This window comes from Herpailurus yagouaroundi, unplaced genomic scaffold (assembly GCF_014898765.1).
Source record: "Herpailurus yagouaroundi ecotype Mexico unplaced genomic scaffold, PumYag 196, whole genome shotgun sequence".
NCBI lineage: Eukaryota > Metazoa > Chordata > Mammalia > Carnivora > Felidae > Herpailurus > Herpailurus yagouaroundi.
In genome coordinates, this window is record NW_024412427.1 from 7620255 (window position 1) to 7643579 (window position 23325).

A 23325-nucleotide genomic window follows, 5' to 3' on the forward strand; every position below is an offset into this window, starting at 1 on the left:
CTGCCTCGGGGCCTCCCTCATCCCCAGAAGGGGATCCTCTCCAGGACCGTCAGCTCTGGTCTTGTGCCCTTTCCAAACCCTCCTCCCTATTCCTTCTAAGAATCCTCTATCTTGTGGGCAACTTATCTGCTTCCTTATGGCTTAAAAACTTCCCACCCATATTTCAGATTCCTTCCCAGACTCAACCTGGACATCTGTTTCTGTAACCAATGATCACAAACGTGGTGGCTAAAGCAACAGAAATTTATCTTTTCCCAGTTCTGCATCGGTGACACCCAGATCAAGGGGTCATCCGGGCCATACTCCCTATGAAAGGGGAGAATCCTTCCTTGCCTCTTCCAGCTTCTGGTGGCTTCTGGCGTTCCCTGGCTTGTGGCCACCTTACTCCAGTCTCCGCCTCTGTCTTCGCATGGCCTTCTCCCCTGTGTCATTTCTTATACAAGGACACCAGTCACTGGATGGAGGGCCCACCCTAAATCCAGGATCCTGAGATTTCGTGGGTGACTGCTTTCGTCACACCAACATCACCATTTTTTGTACATGTGCGAAAGGCCTCCACCTACTGGGCGTTCACACGATTCTGAATAAAGTCAGAAGAACATCTACACTGATAGTATGAATTTTAAAGGATTTTTTTTTTTTAGGGATTTTCTTAAAAAAAGATGTTTTTGAAATGAAGAAATACAATTTTTACATTTTGTACATCGCTGTCCTCCACCCGGTCTTCATTTACTGCTGCGGAAAGCCGATGCCACAGCTCATCCGTGGTTCAGCGAAGACACCAGAAGGTCACATAAAGTCTCTTCGTTGCAGGAGCCCCAAGTGAATGCAGTTCCAAGAGTAACTCCCAGTGTCCCTTCACTGCTCTCCCCAGTGCTTGCACCCCAGCACTACCAGAGGGCTCAGAGTGGACAACAGCTGGCACAGCCGCCGACCATCATGCTGGCCGACACGGCCCCGGGTCCCAGAGGGCCCCTGCTAAGCCTGTTCGCCAGCGCCGCCTCCACTGGCCCCCGAGCCTTTGCCGGGGGCCTGGGCGTCTGAGAAGCGTGAGGCCTGCTTGGGCAGGCGGATGGGGACATAGATGTTGGACGCGCAGTGCTCCTTGAGGTACTCTCCTCCCTTCTCTTCATACTCCTTCCTGGTGATCCAGACCTCGTCATCATCCAGGTGATCCAAGGCCCAGTCCCGAGCGCCGTACCAAGCGTCCAGCACCGGGTTGGAGGCAAGCTGAACCTGAAACACAAACAGCGCTCAGCAGAGGGCTTGAGGAGTGAGGGTGCACAGGCGCGGCTGCAGCCCCCTCCGTGGCATCCCCGGAAACACACGCGCGGGACGGCCCCCACCCTCCAAACACGGCCGAGCCTAGACGCCGCGGACGTTCCGAGAGAGCACACAGGAGCGCAGGGCACACCAGACTCGACCTCAATCCACGGTCGGCAACTATTTTACAAACGCCAGGCCCGCGCTGGGTCAGAGAGGGCCCAGCTGCCCCGCCCCTGCTCCCGCGCTGTCCACAAGCGGAGGGCAGCGGAGGCTGATGCGAGGCGGCTCTAGCCTCGGCGGCAGACAAGCCTCGGATTGGAGACCGAAGAGCAGCACCTGGCGCGTTCTCCAGGACGCGGCCAGTGCTCTTTCCGCGGCCTAGTGTCACAGCGAGGCTGAGGTCAGCGGCCCCGTGGGGGCCCCTGGACGAGGCTGACCCGACCAGAGTGGGGAACAGCCTCTGTAGCTCGAATCGGGCTTCCTGCTTCCCGGAGTCTCTACCTGACTTCCCGCCTCCTTCCCCCCTCCCTCCCCCAACCCAGGAGCCCGGGGTTAGGATGGTGGGTTCAGAACTTTCTGAAGTAACAGGCAGGCGACACGGCGTGCGATCGGCGGGCACAGATGGAGGCGGATGAAGCACATAAACACCAAAGTCAGGAGGCTGATGGACGGGGCTGCCGTGGGAGGGACTTGCGATAAGAGACCGCGAATAAACGCGGGTAACAAGGACCCTGCACTCTGGCCAGAAACTCACTGAGAGACAAGCACTAGCAGGGGGACACTCCTGGCACCGGCTGAGTAGTGAGTGACAACCAGTGGCTTTTGTTATTACCAGTGAAAAAGCAGTCAGATACACGAATATAACAATGGAATACGATACAGCCATACAAAAGAGGCTTCGAACGTGTACCTACTGACACAGCAGAACGGTAATTTAAGAAGTTAAAAAAAAAATACAGGTCACAAAATAAGCCATCGACATTCTCTTTTTTTATTTAAAATCATACACGTTTAAAAGTTCATGTAACTTTTAAAACACTACTACAGTTGGATTTAAAATGTTTTGCTGTTAAATAAGAAAAAACTGGGGCGCCCGGATGGCTCTGTCAGTTAAGCATCCGACTCCTGATTTCAGCTCAGGTCATAATCTCAGGGTCGTGAGGTCGGGCCTGGCGATGGACACGGAGCCTAATTAAGATTCCCTCACTCTCCCCCTCCCCTCCTTTTACACACTCTTTCTCTCTCAAAAGAAGAAAGGAGGAGGGAGGAAAGAGGGAGGAAGGTGAGAGAAAGAAGGGAGGAGGAAGGAAGAGAAGGGAAGAGAAGGGAAAAGAAGGGAGGAGGGGGGAAGAGGGGGGAAGAGGGGGGAGGAGGGAGGAGGAGGGAGGAGGAGGGACGAGGAGGGACGAGGAGGGACGAGGAGGGAGGAGAAAGAACCAAAAGAAACTTAAAGTATGCAAAAGTACACATTTAGGGTCTTAAATGGTTCATGTTTGAGCCACTGCTGAATACGTAACCTAAATTTTGAAGATCAGGGGTAGTTCTGACATGACGCACACTTGTTACATCAGCAGCTGCAAAGGAGCAGGACAGGAGGAAGAGACGGAAGATGGGGTTGTGCCACAGGAGACCGAACCAGCTGACGGACAGCTGGAAGGGAGTCCTGGCAGCATTCCTACAACGAATGTTCACAGAGTAATTCACGGGAAAGGCTTTCACGAAGATCAAGATATAGAGCTTAAAAATCCAGTAATACGACGTGTGCTCAGTTCTGTCATCACAAGTCACGGCCACTGGCGCACACCCACACCCACCCTCTGCGCCATTACCCCCACGGTCTGGGCACCCCCACCCTTCCGAGGCCCTTAAATGCTGGTGTCATGTAAGGCCTAACCATGGACATCACCCAGCCTCCCAACAGCGCCCTCTAAAGACACGGTTACGCTAGGAGCTCTGCGTCCACCCTCCCGCCGCTCTTTCGAGCACTCGGCAGCTGGCTAGGAGTCACTGCTTCCTGGACATTCCCCCGGAAACTCCACTCTACCCGCCGCAGGAGTGGAACTCCTTATCCACCCTCTGGCCTGCTCTCCCTCTCCCATTCCCCAGTCCAGGAGGTCATCTGTATCCCATCAGCTACCCAACTCAGAACCTGGGGGTTGTCTTGGGTCCCACCCTTCTCTCCCCCAAATCTGGCCCGTTACTCAGCTCACCCCCCTCACCTCTGCCACATCAACGTCCCCCTGCTCTCTCCTGATGCCTGCTGCATGTTTCCTGCACAGCTACCAATGACACCGAGCCAAGGCCCGGCACACGACAGTTCACAGGACAGTCTGTTCTTCCCTAATGCAGGTGGGCCTAGTAAGGAGTACAGTTAAGGACAGGGAAGGCTTCTGGAGGAAGTGACATGTAAGCCAGCCGTGGGACACTGGACTGAGATGGAGTGTTCCAGGCAAAGGGACTGAGCAAGTGCAAACGCCCTGAGGCAAGAAAACATGGCTTACTGGGGAACAAAGTAGAGGGTGGCAGGGAGAGTGATTCAAGGTCAGATCACAGGAGACACTGCAGACTGTGGTGAGGAGTGAGGACTCCACCGTAAAGCCCAGGAGTTGCTGCCTAACTGTTCCCCTGCTTCCGATATTTCTCCTGATTCTCCCATTTTCCACATCAGTCAAAAGTATGTTCCTAAATTCAAACCGAAGGAAACAATTCCCATGCTTAGACTCCTTCTCGGTCCCATGTGGCCTAACAGTAACAACAGCTATGCAGGAAAGTTGACCCACAGGCCTGACTGCTTCCGAGGCCGCCCCTGGCTGGCACCCGGGGACCTGGATTTCAGGAGACTCGTGAAAGCAGCTCAGTGCTCCCGATGTCTGAATGTGCTTTATGCTGAACACCTGCTTCCTTCTGTGAGTCTGGAAATTTGGGTACGTGCCCCACGGGGGTGCCTACACGATCAGCCCCCGGTGAAAACCTTGGACACTGAGTCTCTCACGAACTTCACTGGTTGGTGACATTCCACGTAAGTTGTCACAGCTCGTTGCTGGGGAGAATTCAATGTGCCCTGTGCGACTTCACCGGGTGAGGACTCTGGGAGCTTGCACCTGCGTTCATTCCCCTGCACTTCCCCCCGTGCACCTTTTCTCCTTACTGATTTTGCTTTGTTTCCTTTCCAGTCATAGCCAGGAGTATGATTATATGTGGATTCCTGTGAGCCCTAGCCAATCATGGAACCTGGAATGATCCCAGGGAGCCCTCCCCTACCCCGCTGCCCCCTACAACAGTTAAGGTCTGAGTGTTCGTTTTGTGCAGGCCCTATGCTGAGCACTTGACCTGCACCAGCACACTGAATCCTGCAAACCGGAGGTAGGATTACCTCTTTGTACCAGGGAGAAAACAAAGGCGTGGCAAAATTCAGTAATGGAGATGATGGAGTAGGGACCAAAGCCCAAAACCCACGCCGTGACTGTGTAATACATCATGCAGCACAGGGGACCAAGGCCACCTCTCAGCAGGACGCGTGGGCTCTGCATGGCTCTCCACCACACCCCTCTCCACTCCTCTTTAGCAGCCCAATGCTCCAGCCACGCTCAGCTGCAGCTTATGCCCTCAGGCGGCCTCGGGCCCCTGAGCCTTTGCTCATGCTGATCGCGGTCTGCAATGCTCCCTCCATCCCACCCCTCTCCAGTGTCTATATGGAGAACACCTCCTCATCCTAGGAAGAACTCATTTCCATGGAGCCTTTCCTGACCTCCAAGACTGACAGGTGCCCATGCCTGAACGTCCATCATGTTCTGGGCTATCATGGCCTATTTAGTCAGCTTCTGTCCCTCTGGTAGCAAGTTCCTAGCAGCTAAGGGCCGTGTCTAGGACACGTCGGCATCTGCAAGGTGCCTGGTCCTCGATGGGGGCTCAGACCATGTTTCTCAACGATCAGAGATTCACTAGATACGTTATGGGACATCCACACCATAGAATAAAAAATTTTTTAAAATAGTACTTTGGAAGAATGACGTCAGGAAACGCTCATGGTGGGTTAAAGAAACGTAGGTTACAAGACAGGTTACCCTCAAGTATAGAGAATCTGTGAAAGAGAAGCTTTGCCTGTAGAATAAGGGATGGGTGAAGAGAATGACTATTTTTAGTGGGTACTGACTGTATTCTCTGAATTTTATTAGATCGTATGTCTTTTTTCAGTTAAAAAAAAAAAAGAGAGAGAAATATTAAAAACATGATTCCCATTCTGCTTTAACAATTCAACATATATCAAAGACCAGAAGGAAAGCCACAAAAATGTTAACAGTGGATATTTGTGGATGATGGAATTAGAAAGTAATTCTCCTCCTCTAAACTACTGTTTATTACTTCTGCTATCAGAAAACACTAATGCTATTTACGAAACAGCCGGTTACATAAACAACCAGTACCTTAAAAGAAGACTGAAAGGGCCTCATCTCCAACAGCTCCTTCTCGATTCTACCTTTCATCCCAGGGTACATCATGTTCCCACCGGTGAGGAAAACGTTCTGAACCAGCATGTCCTGAACGTCCTTGGAGTACCTAGGAGAGAGACAGTTCCTTCCGGTATACTCCTACCAACTTGAAGCTCAGGGGAGAATGCAAACGTAGAAATATAAACCCTTGGCACAAAAAAGAAAACATCTGCACAGAAAGTGTTTAAAGAAACAAAAAAACACCCGGCATTTTTCACTTACGACTTTATAGAATTCATTTCCTTAGCAGGATTAGAAGTTTTGTGCCTTGACACGTTTTTTAAAAAGTGACTTTATGGAGGACTGATTTACAAACGTTTCGATGAGGTCTGATAAATCTATACATCCTAGTAACTATCACAAGATACAGAACAGTTCCATCACCCCAAAAAGCCCATCTTTCTACCTATGTGCTTATTTAAAAAAAAATAAAAAATATAATAGCTTCATCTTATACATGTTCGAGCACTTTCTTGTTACGACAAAGCTTAAAGCCACTCCAACAAAGTGGCTGCCATAGTTTCCTTCCTTGCCAGGTGACAGTTTTCACCCTCTTTCAACCAAGGGTAGCCAGAGTACTACAAATCATGCTCTCGGCTTGTCCAGCTTGAACTATGAAAACTCGCACTGCAGGAAAACGCCTGTAGAAATGGGATAGGGAGGAGCATTTTACAGAACTGCAAACTCTTAAATACAATGTCTGCAAGGGGGAGAAAACTTTTATAGGCTCTGCACATATTTAGGGCACTTAAAAATCGCTCATCTTCAATAACGTCAAGGTTTATACGAAAACCAACGCACATATGTTATTGTTGCTGAAACATAAAAGAATTTCTTAAAGCTCCTCAAATCAACTGAGCATTTTACATGTTCAGAAAAGAATTACAGAGTCCTTCCTCTGTGCCGGGGCTGGGGAGAGAGAAAGAATACCATCTGAGCACAGCAAGTCAATGAAAAGGAGGACATGAGGCACATTTTCAAATGCCCGACCCATCTCATCTATCATTCAGTGCAAAATCCAAGGAAACGGTTCCGGTAAATCTAAGGCAAAGAAGGACCAGCCTCACCTGTCCAGGATGTACTGAAGGGTCTCTGCGACCCCCGCCTGCTCTTCCCCGATGAGAGACGGCTGGAAGATAATTTCTGGAGCCCGAATTCTTTCTGTCCCAACAAACAGCTGATGATAGGCTGCCAAGTTAAACACGGGCTTTAAAAACCCAAGGTTTAGAAGATATTTTTAGGCCACAGTGACAAACATTCCAGTTGCCAGTTCCCTCAAACCGCACTTCTTATTCCAACATAGCTTCTGTCCTTTGTTCGTGCCACAACAACCTCTCCCCAGCTCTCCTGATACACTAATTCCATTTTCTACCTTTCTTCCACTTCTGAATCACAAATACCTACAACTTTGCATCATGAAATGGTCCCTGCGTTGCAAGAAAAGAGACCTCAAGAAGAGCAGCAGCAGGAAGTTTTCTCCCAGGTGAGCCCCAGACTCGGGTCAGGCTGTCTGGTTGCCATTGCAATGACAGAAACGTAGGCCCAAATGAGGATTAAGCACAATGACGCTGGCTTAAATGTATATGAAACCATAGGGCACCTGGATGACTCAGTCGTTAAGTGGTTAAGCGTCTGACCCTTGGTTTCGGCTCAGGTCATGATCTCGAGGTTCATGAGTTCGAGCCCTGTGTCAGGCTGTGTGCTAACAGCGCGGGGCCTGCTGGGGATTCTTTCTTTCTTTCTCTCTCTTTCTCTCTCTCTCTCTCTCTCTCTCCGCCCCTCTCTCTGCCCCTCCCCTACTCATGCTCGCTCTCTCTCTCTCTCTCTCAAAATAAATAGACTTTAAAACAAAAATAAAATAAATGAAACCACTAAAGCTAGTCTTTAAGTCTAAACTTCTCAATTACTTGCCTAAATGTTTCTGCCAAGCAGACTGTTTCCCACAGGTTCACAGATCTTAGTGCGGGAACCCCATTAACCAGCAGGAAAAGTTTTGACTGCAGAAGTTGTAAGCATTAGTACCCCCACCTCCCGCCTTCCTAGAAAATACAACAGGAATTCTTTTTTTTTTTTTTAAACATTCCTAAACAAGCAGACTAGACCAGACTGGTCATTTATGTCAACAGTTTCAAAGCAGAAACATGGTGCAGGTTATCGGAGCCCAACCTGGACAGTGGCGACTGGCTTCTCCACCTCAGGGGTTTCCTCCGAAAACAAGGGTTCAAAATCATTGATGCTTTCTACGTCTTCCAGAGTCGGCTCGAGCTGCTCCAGGTCAGGGGTCTAAGGACAGAACAAACAGGACGAAACAGCACCTGTAACTTCAGGCCTTCACTCTACCAGTTCACCGTCACGGACAAGAATTGGTGTTTCGCTCCACGTCCTAAAAGTTGATATAAAAACGATGAAAATTTTCTAGACTGTTAAAAAAAAAAAAAAAGAGGAAGACAAGTGAACACAAGGATTAAAACCCTAAAAAGCCAGGAACAGGCTTTGCTCCTGTCCCCTACCTCACACAAACCTCAACAGCCCCCCGACCCCACCTTCTCTCTGAAGCCCTGCGGTGGGGCTGCTCAAACGGGACCCAGGGGAGGGCAGGCACGCACCACACGCACAGTTCGGGGGGCCAGGGTGCAAGAGCTGGCGTCCCACAAAGTGGCCCAGACACCAGCAAAATTAAATAAATCTCTGATCTGCTTAATACGACTGCCAACACTAATGGGCTTAACAGCCAGTCCCTTAACAGCCAGTCCACTGAGCTGGAGACGTGACTAAGAGCCCCCGAGGTGACAGCTTCGGAACTGTGGCGTCCCACAAAACAGGCTTTCCTCTTCAGCCACAGGGAACCTGGGTGGAGCCTACGCACGCTGGCACCGCTCCCAATAGAAGGTTCAGGGCCCACTGTAACTTGGACCTGGACAAGGAATCTGGACAGCGGTAGTGCGGTTCTAGATGACATCTCTAGCCATCTGTGGTTCTGCCATGTGAAAGGCAGAGGAGTTTTACCTCTGGACTCAAGGGGGAGAAGTTACAGGAAAAAATGCTGTGTCGCCTTCCTCGAAAAAGGGTTTTAACAGTGACAGCTGCTATAGAAAGGACTGTCTCACAAGGTGTCTTGGGAGGGTGCAAGCTGACTCAATACTGCCCGCCTGGCATGCCTGAGGGGAGGTCCCTGCGTTGAGTAAGTGTCCTGTGAGCCTGTCCTTACCCTTGGAGTCTGCAAGGTATGTAAACTAGCGACGTAACTCACAACACGTACACATACTTCTCTAGAACACGGCCACATATACTCAAACGTACACTAGCATCCAAATTCACTCTTAAACAACGCTCTTCAACACTCATCCAGCAAACACATACCAGAACAGTCACGTGCATATATAGCTTCTAGAACGAGGTGCAATGAATCCTAAGTTCTATTCAATATAGATGATTCTACCATATTTAAGGGGAGGGTAAACCTTGGAAAGGACGAGGACACTTCTTCCCTTGAGATTAGAGAACAGGAAGAGAGGGACTGGTTTGGAAATAGGTGATTTAAGGAGGAAAGAGGGTGGGCTGGGAGGCAAGAATCTAAGCACCTCACCCTCAGTGAAGGAGGCAAGAGCCATCTGAACACTGCATCCGATCCGGGAGCAGGGAACCTGCTCCTTGCACGATCCCCCTGCAGAGACGACTACTACCCTTCCCGGGTGGGGAAACGGGCTCAGCAGGTGAAATGACTTGCCCAGGATCACGTGACACTAGGAAGTGGGGGAAACTTGGCCTAAGACAGATGGCTCGCTCCAAAGTCCTCGCTCTGCCTCCAGCTGAAATTCCATACATCATGAATCTGAGTGTGACAGGACAGCCAGGCTCGAGGAGTACGGAAAACATCTACCTGAGGTCATGGTGAATGAATGAGAACCCAAGATTTTACATGCAGCAGCAAGGCCAGCGGAGTGAATGACAGACAGGCTTCTCTGCCCCAGCGGGGGCTACAGAGCGTGTGTGAAGGAATGCTCCCCCCGCAGGTCTGCGGTCTCGAATCTGCAAGACTCTCATCTTCCAGAAAGGAGCCCCAACCCCGGGAGCACCTGTGCCTGTTCCAGCTCGGCACTAAGCTCAGGGGTCCCAACAGAGGGTCAGATACAGATCGTGAAAATTCCCTCTCACTGGGTGTGGCTTGTGGATGATGAGCCACCAGGAGCAGTGGCCTGTTGCAGAAAAGAGATGAGGCTTTGAGATCACATGGATCCCGCTCTGAATGGCAAAGATTTACTTAAGGTCACAGCGGCGCAGTCTGAGGCCTCGTCCTCCTCTGTAAGCAGGGCACGACCCTAGGGCGGCGGTGGGCCGAGAACAGTTAGTTCGTCCTTCTCTTTTAGCCAGGCACTCACTTTGGCCCCTTAAATAACTGGTATACCCGGCTGGAGACACACAGATGGCACCTGTGTATTTAAAATAACTACAGGCAAAACCTATGGACCCCAGCCCCCAAATAACGAGTGAATGAGCTCCAGGGAGCTCTCACCTACCTCCCGCTCTACTCCCCACACCTCCGTCGTCCTCTACTCCATCCCAACCTCCACTCCTCTGACCTCTCTGACCTCCCAGTGACGAGCTCCCCTGTGCACGCACACCTCCCTCCACCCACCTGGAGCCCGATCACAACTGCCACCCCCACCCCTACTCTATCTGCTCTGCTGCTCCAGCGGCCACTCTCGAAGCCTAAAGGTCACCACCCGGTGCTCTTTCCACTTCTGCTCCAGGGTAGACCGTACTTCTCGAAGACGCTCACAGTATTTTCCATCCCACATGCTCTTCCTTAATGGGACTTCGACACTCCCCATGAAGAGGTGGGTTCTATTTCCTCCCCTTGAATCTTATTAGGGACCCGTGAGGCTCCAACCAACACAGTATGGTGGAAGCAGTGTCACGTGCATTCCAATGCGATGTCATAAAAGGCCACACAGCCTCCTTCCCCTTGACCTCTTGAAGCATTCGTGCTCTGGCTGCTCTCCCTTGGGGAGCTCCCTCCTGGAAGCCAGCTGCCATGCTGAAAAGCCCAAGGCACACGTTCAGGCCACGTGTAGGTGCTCAGGTCCACCCTCCCGCTGACACAGCACATCCCTAGCCCAGGTGCCAGTGACGTGAAAAACCCTCTGGGGTCCCAGTCCCCAGCTATCCAAGCCTTCGCAGCGGAGGCCCCAGGTGGGCGTCACGGAGCAGAGATCCCTGCTACGCTCTCTCTGGACCCCTGACCCGTCAAACTTAAAAGCACGACACAATGGTCATCATTTCACGCTGCTAAGTGTGGGGTGGTTTTCCACACGACGGCAGGTGAGGGAAACGCGCTCCTGGTGGGCAGAAGTGAGAAAGCCGCAGGCCGCCACGGGCGGGCCTGTCGTCCTCTTGAGCTTCCCTGTGCGTCCCCCGGGGCAGGGTCTTCAGCCTCTCCCAGCACTTCTCCTCGGCCCCTCTGGCCACCACTCGCGGTCCTCGGCAGATGGCCTCCTGCACTGCAGAAAGCCCACTGCCCACCTACCTCCATCCCACCCCTTCACCTCTTCCCCGGCCCTTTCACGCTCCTGTGCCCTCCCAGGTGGAGCCTACCACCCGCCGCCTGACATGTCTCCCGTCCCCCCCCACCCCCACTGCTCTCTTCTAAACTGCTCTTCCTCAGTCTCTTCCCCCAGCTTTTCCTCCACCCCAGGGCCCCTAATCAGTGGACCCGGGCATCCTTCTTCTCTCACTCCCCATACGATTCCAGGTCCTTCTGGAACCTGGCTGGATCCCGGCAAGTTCCACCTGAAGACCCACTGAGACTTTAAAGACAAGGTGCTCAACCCCCAAGGCTGCCTCCACCTTTGAGCCCCAGCTCAAATATCCTCCAGCCTTTCAGGATGGCCTCTGTGTGACCAGAGTGAACCTGCAACCGGACTGCTTGGGTCTGAAGATGGGCGGCACTACCTCCGGCTAAGCAGCCTCGGGCAGACTCCTTCACCCCTGCGCCCCAGCTGCCTCATCTGTCAAGTGGAAATACGATAGTACTTACCCAACCGCGAAGACTCATCAAGACCACACCTGCAGAAGTGCTCACGGTCTGGCACACGTCACACGTTCTATTATCAGCAACTGCCACTCCTGTCACCACTGCCCCTACATGGCACCAAGATCCTTGGATGCTACCTTTTTATGTTTATTTATTTGAGAGAGAGAGAGAGTACACACGTGCGTGCGTGAGCGGGGAGGGGCAGAAAAAGAGGGAGAGAGAATCTCAAGCAGGCTCCATGCTGGCAGCACAGAGCCTGACGTGGGGCTCGATCTCATGAACCCATGAGATCATGACCTGAGCCGAAATCAAGAATCGGACGCTTAACCGACTGAGCCCCCCAGGCACCCGGACGCTACCCTTGAAGTGTCTCCTGCACCCGCCATACCCATGGCTACTCTCCCACCCCCCATGAGCTTTCTCCCGGATTACCACACACATTTCTACCCTGCTTCCCGCCTCCAGCCTCACCTCTCTCCAAACCCATCATCCTAACTGCCAGCAGTTATCTTCCTAACATCAAGTCTCCTTGTATTAGTTCCTTGCCAGACATCCTCCGAAGGCTCTGTCGGAAGGATAGTACCCAGGCTGACTGATAAGGACCTCTGTAGGCTGCCCCCCCACCCCCACTTCCCTGCTTCATCACCCACACCGTACACCAAACCTACTGGGCTCCCTTGCACGCGTGCTTCCTGGCGTCGAACTGTCTCCGTCTATAATGTCCTTCCCTCCTCATCTGCTACCTACTGAAATCATATCATCTTCCAGGCCCCAGCTCAAATATCCCAAGACTTTCTTAAAACTTCATCAGGGGCACCTGGGTGGCTCAGTTGGTTAAGTGTCGGACTCTTGATTTCGGCTCAGGTCATGATCTCACCGTTCATGAGATCAAGCTCCACACTGGGCTCTGTGCTGACAGCACGCTGCCTGCCTGGGATAGTCATTCATTCTTTCTTTCTCTCTCTCTCTCTCTCTCTCTCTCTCTCTCTCTCAAAATAAATAAATAAATAAATATTTAAAAAACAAAACAAAACAAAAAAAACTTCACCTAAATTCCCACACCATCTGCCAGGACACCAGATAAGCTTTATTACAGTCAACTAAGTGTGATTCAATAGCCCTATTTTTTTAGGTACCAAAGAATGCAAGAACCATGCATCTGCATCACTAGTCCCTGGCATACCATGCCTACCACTGAGCGGTCAGCCCCTGGGAGATACCCTCAAATTTTCCTGGAACAGAGGATTATAAAATGTTCGAGTTTCAAAAGGCTTCTCCAGCTACAGCAAAGATATCATCATCCACCTTCACCTAGCTACATTCAAAAGCATGCTACCTTAAAGATAACTTCTAAGCTTCACTAAAAATGATAAAAAGAGGGGCACCTGGGTGGCTCAGCTGGTTGAGCATCCGACTTCAGCTCAGGCCATGATCTCACGTTCCGTGGGTTTGAGCCCCACATCAGGCTCGCTGCTGTCAGCCGGGAGCACAGAGCCCGCTTCAGATCCTCTGTCTGCCCCTCCCTCGCTTGTGCTCTCTCAAAGATAAGTAATTAAAAAAAAATAAAACGATACGAAGATATTTTACTTATCCAAATTCATACGATTCACGGAGAAACAAAGCTAGTAATTTCAGAGCGGACGACGGGCCTCCAACAGAGAACAGATTTCTCCACTGTGGCTGGCTTCTCTCCCTCTAGGGTTTGCCAGGGTCTCCACACGTATTGTGTGGCGTTCAGGAACACAAATAGGCATTCTTTTGGAACTGAACTGAACGACAGTTTGCCAAAGCACATCACAGAAGATGCAGCATGTTCCCTGGAACAGTCTTGATTGCGTGGCATAGGAACAAGCAGGGGCTAGCTCTCATCTTGGCTAATCAGGCAAGAGAACCTTCTATATTAAGCTCATTGTGCTCTCCAACAAGCGATGTGCTCTAGAACTGTGCTCCCCCTCCTGACGGAAAGCCAACATCCTCTACTTCAAATACTTCATTAGGATTGCTGACAAAGCCTACTCCTTTACAACACCCTCATCAGAATATCTGCAGAACAGCAAGGGCTGGAATGGACTGGTCTGTGGGGACAAATGGATTTTAGAAAACACTGTAAGTTAAAAATTTTGCTGAATTAATCCAATACAGCATTACTGCTTGGATGGCATTTCAGTATGAGCTCTGATTCCACATAAATCCATTCTCTCCATTCTAAAAGAATTACATGGTTGGAAAACACTACAAATACTTTTTGAGAACCAGCCAGCCAGTGATGCGGTCACGTGGGACATATATCCCACGAAAGTTACATAATCGACCCTAATCACTAACAATCACCTTCAATAAATGCTGACTGACCCTCATAGCTTTGGGTACAGATCAACTCATCAAATTTGTTGTATACAGAGAAACTAAAGTCCAACATCTCAAAATCTCCCCAAGCCCAGAGAGAACGAGAATACATATCCCCAGAGCACAGAACAAAGTAGGGACTTAATTAATACCTGCTAAATGCATGAAAGAGGGGCTGAATCACAGCATGTAACAAATGCAGAAAAATCAACAAACAGAAGGAAAAACTAGGTCTCCAACTGCTCAGGAATCACATTTTACAGTCATTTGGGCTTTTCATCTTATAATTTTTTTTTTTAATGTGTGTTTTTTATTTTTGACAGACAGCACGAGCAGGGGAGGGGCGGACAGAAAGAGAGACACAGAATCCAAAGCAGGCTCCAGGCTCCCAGCTGTTAGCACAGAGCCCAACATGGGGCTCAAACTCACAAACTCACAAACCGTGAGATCATGACCTGAGCTGAAGTCAGATGCTTAACGGACTGAACCACCCAGGCTTTTCATTTTAAATTTGAAATCCCTTGCCCACCTGCCAGTGGCTCAGCAACACATCTGTGGTATAAAGATGCTGATGTCCTGTCAGGCATGACAAAAACTGAATATGGGTGAACAAACAACAAAGGCAACACGGGTCTGGATCCCAGTAAATAGCTGAGATCTGAAGCACAACCGGAAAACTCTCAGAGAGGGGAACTAGGAAGGCCCCATTGGGTGCTGTGAGGCTGACCTGGGACGCCACGCCAGAGTAGGACCTCAGCCATCCAGGGAACCATGTCTAGGAAGGTTGACGTGGGGTCTGCTCTATCTGATACACATGCCCTGGCCGGCTGCTGGCCTCCGGGAGTCTCAGCTGTGGGAGAGCTGGAGCTGGAGGCTGAGCGCAGCAAGTATGTGAGTGAGCCTCCAGCTGAGAGCTGGAATCTCAAGAACAGGCTCCCCGCTGAGCCAAAGACAGCTCCCAAGTCACTGGCAAGTACCACACCACCCTGCACCAAACTGGATTTTTCCATTTCTACAAGTATAGGTTTTAGAATTTAAAGAAAGTTGATTTAAAAACAAAAACCACCAGGGCGCCCAAGTGGCTCAGTCAGTTAAGCCTGACTTCGGCTCAGGTCATGATCTCACAGTTCATGAGTTCAGGCCCCGTGTTGGCCTCTGTGCTGACCCTTGGAGCCTGGAGCCTGCTTTGGATTCTATGTCTCCCTCTCTCTCTGCCCCTCCCCTGCTTGTTCTCCCTCTCTCCCTTTCTCTTTCTCTCTCAAAAATAAATAAATATTAAAACTAAAACAAAACCCACCAAGCTAGCCTGGTTAATCCTGGTCCAGAAGTGCCACAAGGCAATGAACAAGTCCTTTGTTTCAGAACTCTAGAGCTGACAGATTCAGGAACAATGCACACACTTATTAACACTCTCCTCCAGTTTTTTTTTTTTCTTTAAAAAAATTTTTTTTAACGTTTATTTTTGAAGGAGAGAGAGACAGAGTGTGAGTGGGAGAGGGGCAGAGAGAGAGGGAAACATAGAATCTGAAGCAGGCTCCAGGCTGTGAGCTGGCAGCACAGAGCCCGACGTGGGACTCGAACTCACAAACCGCGAGATCATGACCTGAGCCAAAGTTGGACGCTTAACCAACTGAGCCACCCAGGCGCCCCTACTCTCCTCCAGTTCTAAAGACAGGCAACCAGCTACTGATTTCGGTGCTACTGTGCAGAACCCAGGGCCCCATCTCAGCCCTGCCACCCGGCCTTAGGCCACCTCAACGCTAAGAGTCCACTGGCAGGGACACAAAAAGGGTAAGACAGAGATCAAATGGTTTATTCAGTTTTAGTAATAAAAGGCTGATCTTAAGCCAACCCACAGATACCTTATTGAGCACGTCTACCAGTTGCTGTAAAAAATCCATCAACGATTACGAAGCACGATCTCCAACAGTAGGGGGCGTCAAGACAGAAAGGAAGTAAGTGAAGTATCAACCACAATATACTTAAGTAAACATCAGAAAAAAGTGGAAGGGACTGCAAATAACCATCGGAGGAGAAGGTTCAGGTTCAAGAGGGCACCACACGACCGGTCCGCGAAGGCTCTTCCTACCCTACATGCAGAGTTCTCCCGCCCAGGGGGCCAGAGGTCCACAGGGTGAAATCTCTCAGGTCAGAACTTCAGTCGGCACGCGTGTCCCCACAGATGGCACTCCCCACCCACTTCGCTTTCCCAAGTCTGGTCACACCTCTTTATGCCAGCCTCCTCAAAACACTCCTCCCGTCCCCAGGAAGGGCTGTCCTCTCTAAATGACCCTACGGGACCCTCCTCCCAAGGCCCTTGGTACCTCTGGCTTGCTGTCCACCACATCCACCTCGAGGGTGACTTCTGCTTGAAGGATTTTCTGCTTAGCCTGCTCCACGGCCGAGCTGAGCTTCTGTATGTAGGACTGCAGCTCTTCTGGGGAGTCCATGTTCAGCTCTATCAGAGCCTTGTGAAACTGATCCATCTGGCCATCCTCTAGAAGTTCCTGAAACCAGAGCGGTCACAATTCACTTCAAAGATGTCAGTGCGCTCACAAACAGGAAGGAGAGAGAAGTAGCTTAGAAGCCGAACAGAGAGAAACTACAGCAGGAGGGGGCTCCCAGAACGCTCGGAGCCTGCGCCTCCACAAAATCTCACCTCCCACCGGAGCTCCACACCCCACCCTCCTCCCCAGCTGTCTCTAGGCTGCATCGCGTCAGGGCCTCAGCACCACCTGATTCGGAAAAACTAATCTATGGTGACAGAGGTCAGAAATGTTACCTTTTGAGTGGGGTGGGAAGGTAACTGGCTAAGAGGGGACATGCTGGAGGTGCTCTGGGTGGCAGACACATGGTGTGTTCCACGTTGTGAAAATCCATCGAGCTATATACACACGCTTAAGACTTGTGCACTTTGTAGTATGTGTGCTACGTTTCAATCAAAAAGTTGTAAAACAGGATGCCTGCTTGGCCCAGTCAGTTAAGCATCCGACTCCTGGTTTCAGGTCGTGAGGTTGCGGGTTCATGAGTTCAAGCCCCGCATTGGGCCCCGTGCTGACGGCGTGGAGCCCGCCTGGGATTCTCAGCCTCCCTTTCTCTCTGTCCCTCCCCAACTCGCCTGCACATTCACGCGCGCTCTCTCTCTCTCCAAAAAATAAATAAACTTTAAAAAGAAGTTATGAAACAAAGGAGATTATAAGGCCAGAGTAAATGAGTGAGGCCAAGTCCAGAGACACCTGCTGCTGCGTACCGGGTACAGGCCCCCCATGCTGAGCCTACACCGGAGCCCCTCGCGGGACCCGCCAGCACCTGCACGCAGAGCAGTCTGTCCAGCCGCTCCTGGTCCAGCTGTAGCTTCTCCTCCCGCCGGCGGGCATTGAGCTCCTGCAGGCGCCGCAGCTGCTGCTGCCGCCGTTCCTGCTTCTCCTCGGAGCTCAGAGTGCTGCCCAGGAGCTTGCTGGAAAACGGGAGCTGCATCTTGTGGACGTTGTTCTCGTAATAATCAGGGCACCGCCATTTCTGCAGTTCTTCGGAGAAATCATTTTGAAGTTATGAAATGGAAACAGTATTAGCAGAGAAATCAGAAAGGCGATACCAGGGTTCTGGATCCGGGGAAGATGGAGAAGGCACAATCCACCCAATTTCTGAATCCACCCGGTCAACAAAATGCAGCTGTAACACCTGAACATAAGGCCCACCGATCCTTCTCAAAGAACTGTCGAGTAAAGGGGGAGCCTGGGTGGCTCAGTCGGTTCAGTGGCTGACTTTGGCTCAGGTCACGATCTTGCAGTTGGTGAGTTCGAGCCCCACGTCGGGCTCTGTGCTGACAGCTCAGAGCCTGGAGCCTGGTTGGGATCCTGTGTCTCCCTCTCTCTCTGACACTCCCCCTCCCGCACTCACACTCTGTGTCTGTCTCAAAAATAAATACACATTAAAAAAAAAAAAAAAAAAGAACTGTCGAATAAAGTTCGCCAGACAGAAATGACACCAGAAGGAAATTCAGAACATTGGGAATGAAGGAAGAGCAACAGAAAGGACAAAAATCTGGTTCAACATGATAGGCTAACCTCCTCCTGAGTTCTTTAAAGTATGTTTGACAATTCCAAGTAAAAAACCATCACAGGTCCGCTGGGTTTCCCTTGTGTGTAGATGTGATACATAGGACAACCCAACATAAAAGAGGAAGGCTAAAGGGGCCTCTGGGGTGCTAACATTTCCACATTCCACCTGAAGTCGCAAAACACAGATTCTAAGAACACCGTGAAAAGTCTGTCTACTGTAATCCCAGGGCAACCATTAAAAAACTACACAGAACGATACAGTAAAAACACAACGGATAAATTAAAATGCCAGTACCAAAAAAAGTTTTAAATACTCTAACCCAAAAGAGGGCAGGAGAAAGAAACAGGAACACCAAAGAGAAGGAACACCAGAAAACAAATAATACAATGGTACAACTAAATTCAACATAGAATTAATTTTAAATGATCTTGGGGTGCCTGGGTGGCTTAGTAAAAGTGTCTGACTCTTGACTTGGGCTCGGGCCCCCATCTCAGGTCATGAGATCAAGTTCTGCGTCCACACTCAGTGTGGAGCCTGCTTGGGATTCCCTCCCCCCTTCTAAGTCCCTCCCCCAAGTGTGGGTGAGCACACAGGCTCTCCCAAAAAATTAAAAAAAAAAGAAAGGTCTTAACATACTAATTAAAAGATAGAGACTGACATAACAGATTTTAAAAAGACAGCTACTGAACTCACTTTGGGTATAATGGTATAAGTAGACTAAACGATGGGAAGACCATTCCATGCAAGCACGCATCAAAAGAAAGCTGGAGTGGCTATATTAATGTCCGAGTAGACTTCAAAGCCAAGAAAATTGCAAGGCATAAAAAAAGATACTGTATAATGATAAAAGGTAAATTTGTCAAGATGACGTAAGAAACCTAAATATGTACCTAACCAAAGTGCTTTAGATACTTGAAAGCATTAGCTGACAGAAATGAAAGGAGAAATAAAAAATCTACAAATCATCCCCTGAGACTTCGAAACTCTTAATACTCAACAGAGCTAGTGGATGGAAAAGGAACAGGGACACCAAAGAGCCGAGCAGCACCACGAACTAGCGTGCCCAAGCGACGTCACAGAACACTCCGCCCAACAGCAGAGTCCATGTTCTTTCCAAGCATGAATGGGACATTCCCCAAAGAGACTGTGCCTGGGCCATGAAACAAATCTTCACGAGCTTCCCTGATATTCGACCATAATGAAACTAAGCCAGAAATAAATCGCAAAAATATAACAGGAATATCTCCAAATACTTGGATATATAACAACACATTTGTTTTTTGGTTTTTTTTTACTTTCTGCTTTCCACATCAACTATTTTGTAAAATATCAAATTGGACTTAACCCCTAAAATCTGAAGATTGTTTTTATTCTAATTCTACCAGAGTTAATATACAGTGTCACACTGGTTTCAGGCGTCCGATATAGTGATTCAGCACATCCATACATCACCCGGTGCTCAGCCCAAGTGCACGCCTTCATACCATCACCTATTTCACCCATCCCCCACCCCCTCCCCTCTGGAAACAATCAATGTGTTCTCTATAGTTAAGAGTCTGTGTCTCAGTTTGCCCTCCTCTCTTTTTTCCCTTTGCTCATTTGCTTTCTTAATTTCCACATATGACTAAAATCACACAATATTTGTCTTTCCCTGATTGACTTATTTCACTCAGCATTCTACTCTCTAGCTCCAACCATGTCGTTGCAAATGACAAGATTTCATTCACTTTTATGGCTAAAAGTTTCTATGTATGCCACATCTTCTTTATCCATTCATGTATCAGTGGACATTTGAGCTGCTTCCATAAATGTGGCTATTGTTAAATAATGCTGCTATAAACACAGGGGTGTATGTATCCCTTTGAATTAGTGTTTTTCTATTTTTGGGGTAAATACCTAGTAGTGTAACTGCTGGATCGTAGGGTAGTTCTATTTTTAGCTTTCTGAGGAACCTCCATACTGTTTTCCACAGTGGCTGCACCAGTTTGCATTGCCACCAACAGTGTAAGAGGCTTCCTTTCTCTCCACATCCTCACCAACACTTGTTCTCGTGTTGTTGATTTTGGCCATTCTGACAGGTACGAGGTGATATCTCTCTGTGGTTTTGATTTGCATTTCCCCGAGGATGAGTGATGTTGAGCATCTTTTCACGTGTCAGTTGGCCCTCTGGATGTCTTCTTGTGGAGAAAGGTCTGTTCATGTCTTCTGCCCTCTTCTTCATTTTAAAAACCTTACACAAATCACCCTTCTCATTCAAATATATAAAATCAAACAAAAATTATATAAATCTTTTCATTTTAACAGAAATGAACTGAAATCGCTTCTAAAGAATCCTGTGTGGATAACGTAAGACATTACTCACTTTGTAAAATAGACTTAAACATGAAAAGCAACTATTTTATTTTTTTTTATTTTAGAGAGTCATGTGAATGGGGGAAGGGGCAGAGGGAGAAGGAGAGAGAGAATCTTAAGGAGGCTCCATGCTGAGCCACTCCACATGTGACTGGATCCCACGACCAGGAAATCATAACCTGAGCTGAGATCAAGAGTCAGACGTTTAACCAAATGAGCCACCCAGGAACCCTGAGAAACAATTATTTTAAGTTATATTCATTTGAATTAACATTATAGAACACATTCAACTTCCGTGGCGCGTGGGTGGCTCGGTTGGTTCAGCGTCCGACTCTTGATCTCAGCTCAGGTTATGATCTTATGTTTGTGGGATTGAGCCCTGCGTTGGGCTCCATGCTGACAGTGTGGAGCTTGCTTGGGATTCTCTCTCCCTCTCTCTCCGCCTCTCTCCCAACTTGCACTCTCTTTCTCTCAAAATAAATAAACTTAAAAAAAAAATTCATCTTCATTAAATACTTAAGAAAACTCTGCCCATTTTTAAATTGGATTATTTGTGCTTTGGGTGTTGCCTTGTATCAGTTCTTTATATAATTTGGATACTAACCCTTTTTCAGATATGTCATTTGCAAATATCTTCTCCCATTCAGTGGGTGGCTTTTTAGTTTTGTTGATTGTTTTCTTCTCTGTGCAGAAGCTTTTTATTTTGATGTACTCCCAATAAAACAATACATTTCCAAATAATCTATGGTTCATAAAAAGAAGTCTTGAGGGGAATAAGAAAATATCTGAACTCTGGGTGCTTGGGTGGCTCAGTCAGTTGAGCATCTGACTCTTCACCGTGGCTCAGGTCAAGATCCCAGCATCATGGGATCGAGCCGTGCACTGGGCCGAGTACTGAGCGTGGAGCCTGCTGAAGATTCTCTCTCTCTCTCTCTCTCTCTCTCTGTCTCTCTCCCTCTCTCTCTCTCTCTCTCTCCTTCTGCCCCTCTCCCCTAGTTGTCCTTTCTCTCTCAAATTAAAAAAAAGAAAGAAAATACCTGAACTCAGTGAAAATGAAAATATAACAAAATCTGTATAATGTAGACAAAGCAATGCTGAAAGGGAAATTTTGCAGCATTAAATGCTTATATTACAAGAAGAATGATCTTGGGGGCACCTGTGTGCCTTAGTCTGTTAAACATCTGACTTTAGCTCATGTCATGATCTCATGGTTCCTGAGTTCGAGCCCCTCATCGGGCTCTGTGCTGACAGCTCAGAGCCTGGAGCCTGTTTGGGATTCTGTGTCTCCCTCTCTCTCTGCCCCTCCCCCACTTGAGCGCGCGCGCGCGCGCTCTCTCTCTCTCTCAAGAATAAACATTAAAAAAAATTTTTTTTAGGGGCACCTGGGTGGCTCAGTCAGTTAAGCATCCAACTTCAGCTCAGGTCGTGATCTCACAGTTTGTGAGTTCAAGCCCCGCATCGGGCTCTGGGCTGACAGCTCAGAGCCTGGAGCCTGCTTCTGAATCTGTGTCTCCCTCTCCCTCTCCCCCTCCCCGACTCGCACTCTGTCTCTCAAAAATAAACATTAAAAAAAAAAAAAGCAAGAAAAAAGAAAACTACAGATCAACATCCCTCATGAATATAGACATAAAACCCCACAAAATATTACCAAATCAAATCCAGCAACATATAAAAAGACAAATATACATGAACAAGTGGCATCTACCACCCCCAAATCAATGCTAGTTCAATATCCAAAAAGCAATCATTATAATCTCCCATATGAATAGTCCAGAGCAGAAACACCAGAGGATCATATCAACTGGTGCAGAAAAAGAAAACATTCAAAATTCACTCATGATAAAAATGCTCACTAAAACTAGGAACAGAAGGCAATTTCCTCAGCTTGATAAAGGACATCTGTAAAACACTTCAAGCCAACATCATATACTTAATAGTGAAAGACTATGTCCCCCCACCATGCCAAAAATAGGAACTGGGAACAAGAAAAGGATGCCCACTATCACCACTCCTATTCAACACTGTACTGGAAGTCCAGCCAGTCAAATAAGAAAAAGAGAAAGAAAGGCAAACAGATTGCAAAGGAAGAGACAAAACTGTTCCTATTCACAGGTGACATGTCTATGGACAAATTCCCAAGGAATCTACAAAAAACGAAAAATAAATAAATTTAACAAGGTCAACACATAAAAATTAACTGCACTTCTATACACGAACAATGAGCCACCGGAAAGTGAAATAAAAAAGCAAAAACTTAGACACAGATCTAACCGAACATGTATAGGATCTGTATGTCAAAAACTACAAAATGCTGATGAAAGAAATCAATGAAGGCCGAGGTCAATGGAAAGACCTACTATGTTCATGGAGTAGAAGATCCAGCATCGTACAAAATGTCACTTCTCCCCAATCTACATTTAATGTTACATCTCGACTTAATACTATGTTTGGGTTTATATTAAAAATGCTGTTGTTTCATATCCCACCTGATCTATAGATTTCATATACTTTCAATCAAAATCCCAAAAGAACATTTTTGTAGACATGAAGAAGCTAATCCTAACTTTTTTTTTTTTTAAGTAGGCTCCATGGGAGCCCAACTTGGGGCTTGAAACTCACGACTCTGGGATCAAGAGTCAGACACTCGGGGCGCCTGGGTGGCGCAGTCGGTTAAGCGTCCGACTTCAGCCAGGTCACGATCTCACGGTCCGTGAGTTCGAGCCCCGCGTCGGGCTCTGGGCTGATGGCTCAGAGCCTGGAGCCTGTTTCTGATTC

The 23325-nt window shown here is 48.7% G+C and overlaps 1 protein-coding gene across 1 annotated transcript in view; it reads right to left on the reverse strand.

Annotated features, from left to right (window-relative positions):
• Positions 1-202: 202 nt before the first annotated feature.
• The window catches only part of ACTR5 (actin related protein 5), a 28111-nt gene continuing 4988 nt past the window's right edge, over positions 203-23325 (reverse strand). The window contains exons 4-9 of the mRNA XM_040447068.1: positions 17446-17663; positions 16461-16643; positions 7923-8039; positions 6824-6963; positions 5691-5823; positions 203-1236 (exon numbers count right to left, since the gene is read on the reverse strand). Of these exons, the coding sequence (XP_040303002.1) occupies positions 979-1236; positions 5691-5823; positions 6824-6963; positions 7923-8039; positions 16461-16643; positions 17446-17663 (1049 nt within the window). The 3' untranslated portion in view covers positions 203-978. The remainder of the gene's footprint in view (positions 1237-5690; positions 5824-6823; positions 6964-7922; positions 8040-16460; positions 16644-17445; positions 17664-23325) is intronic.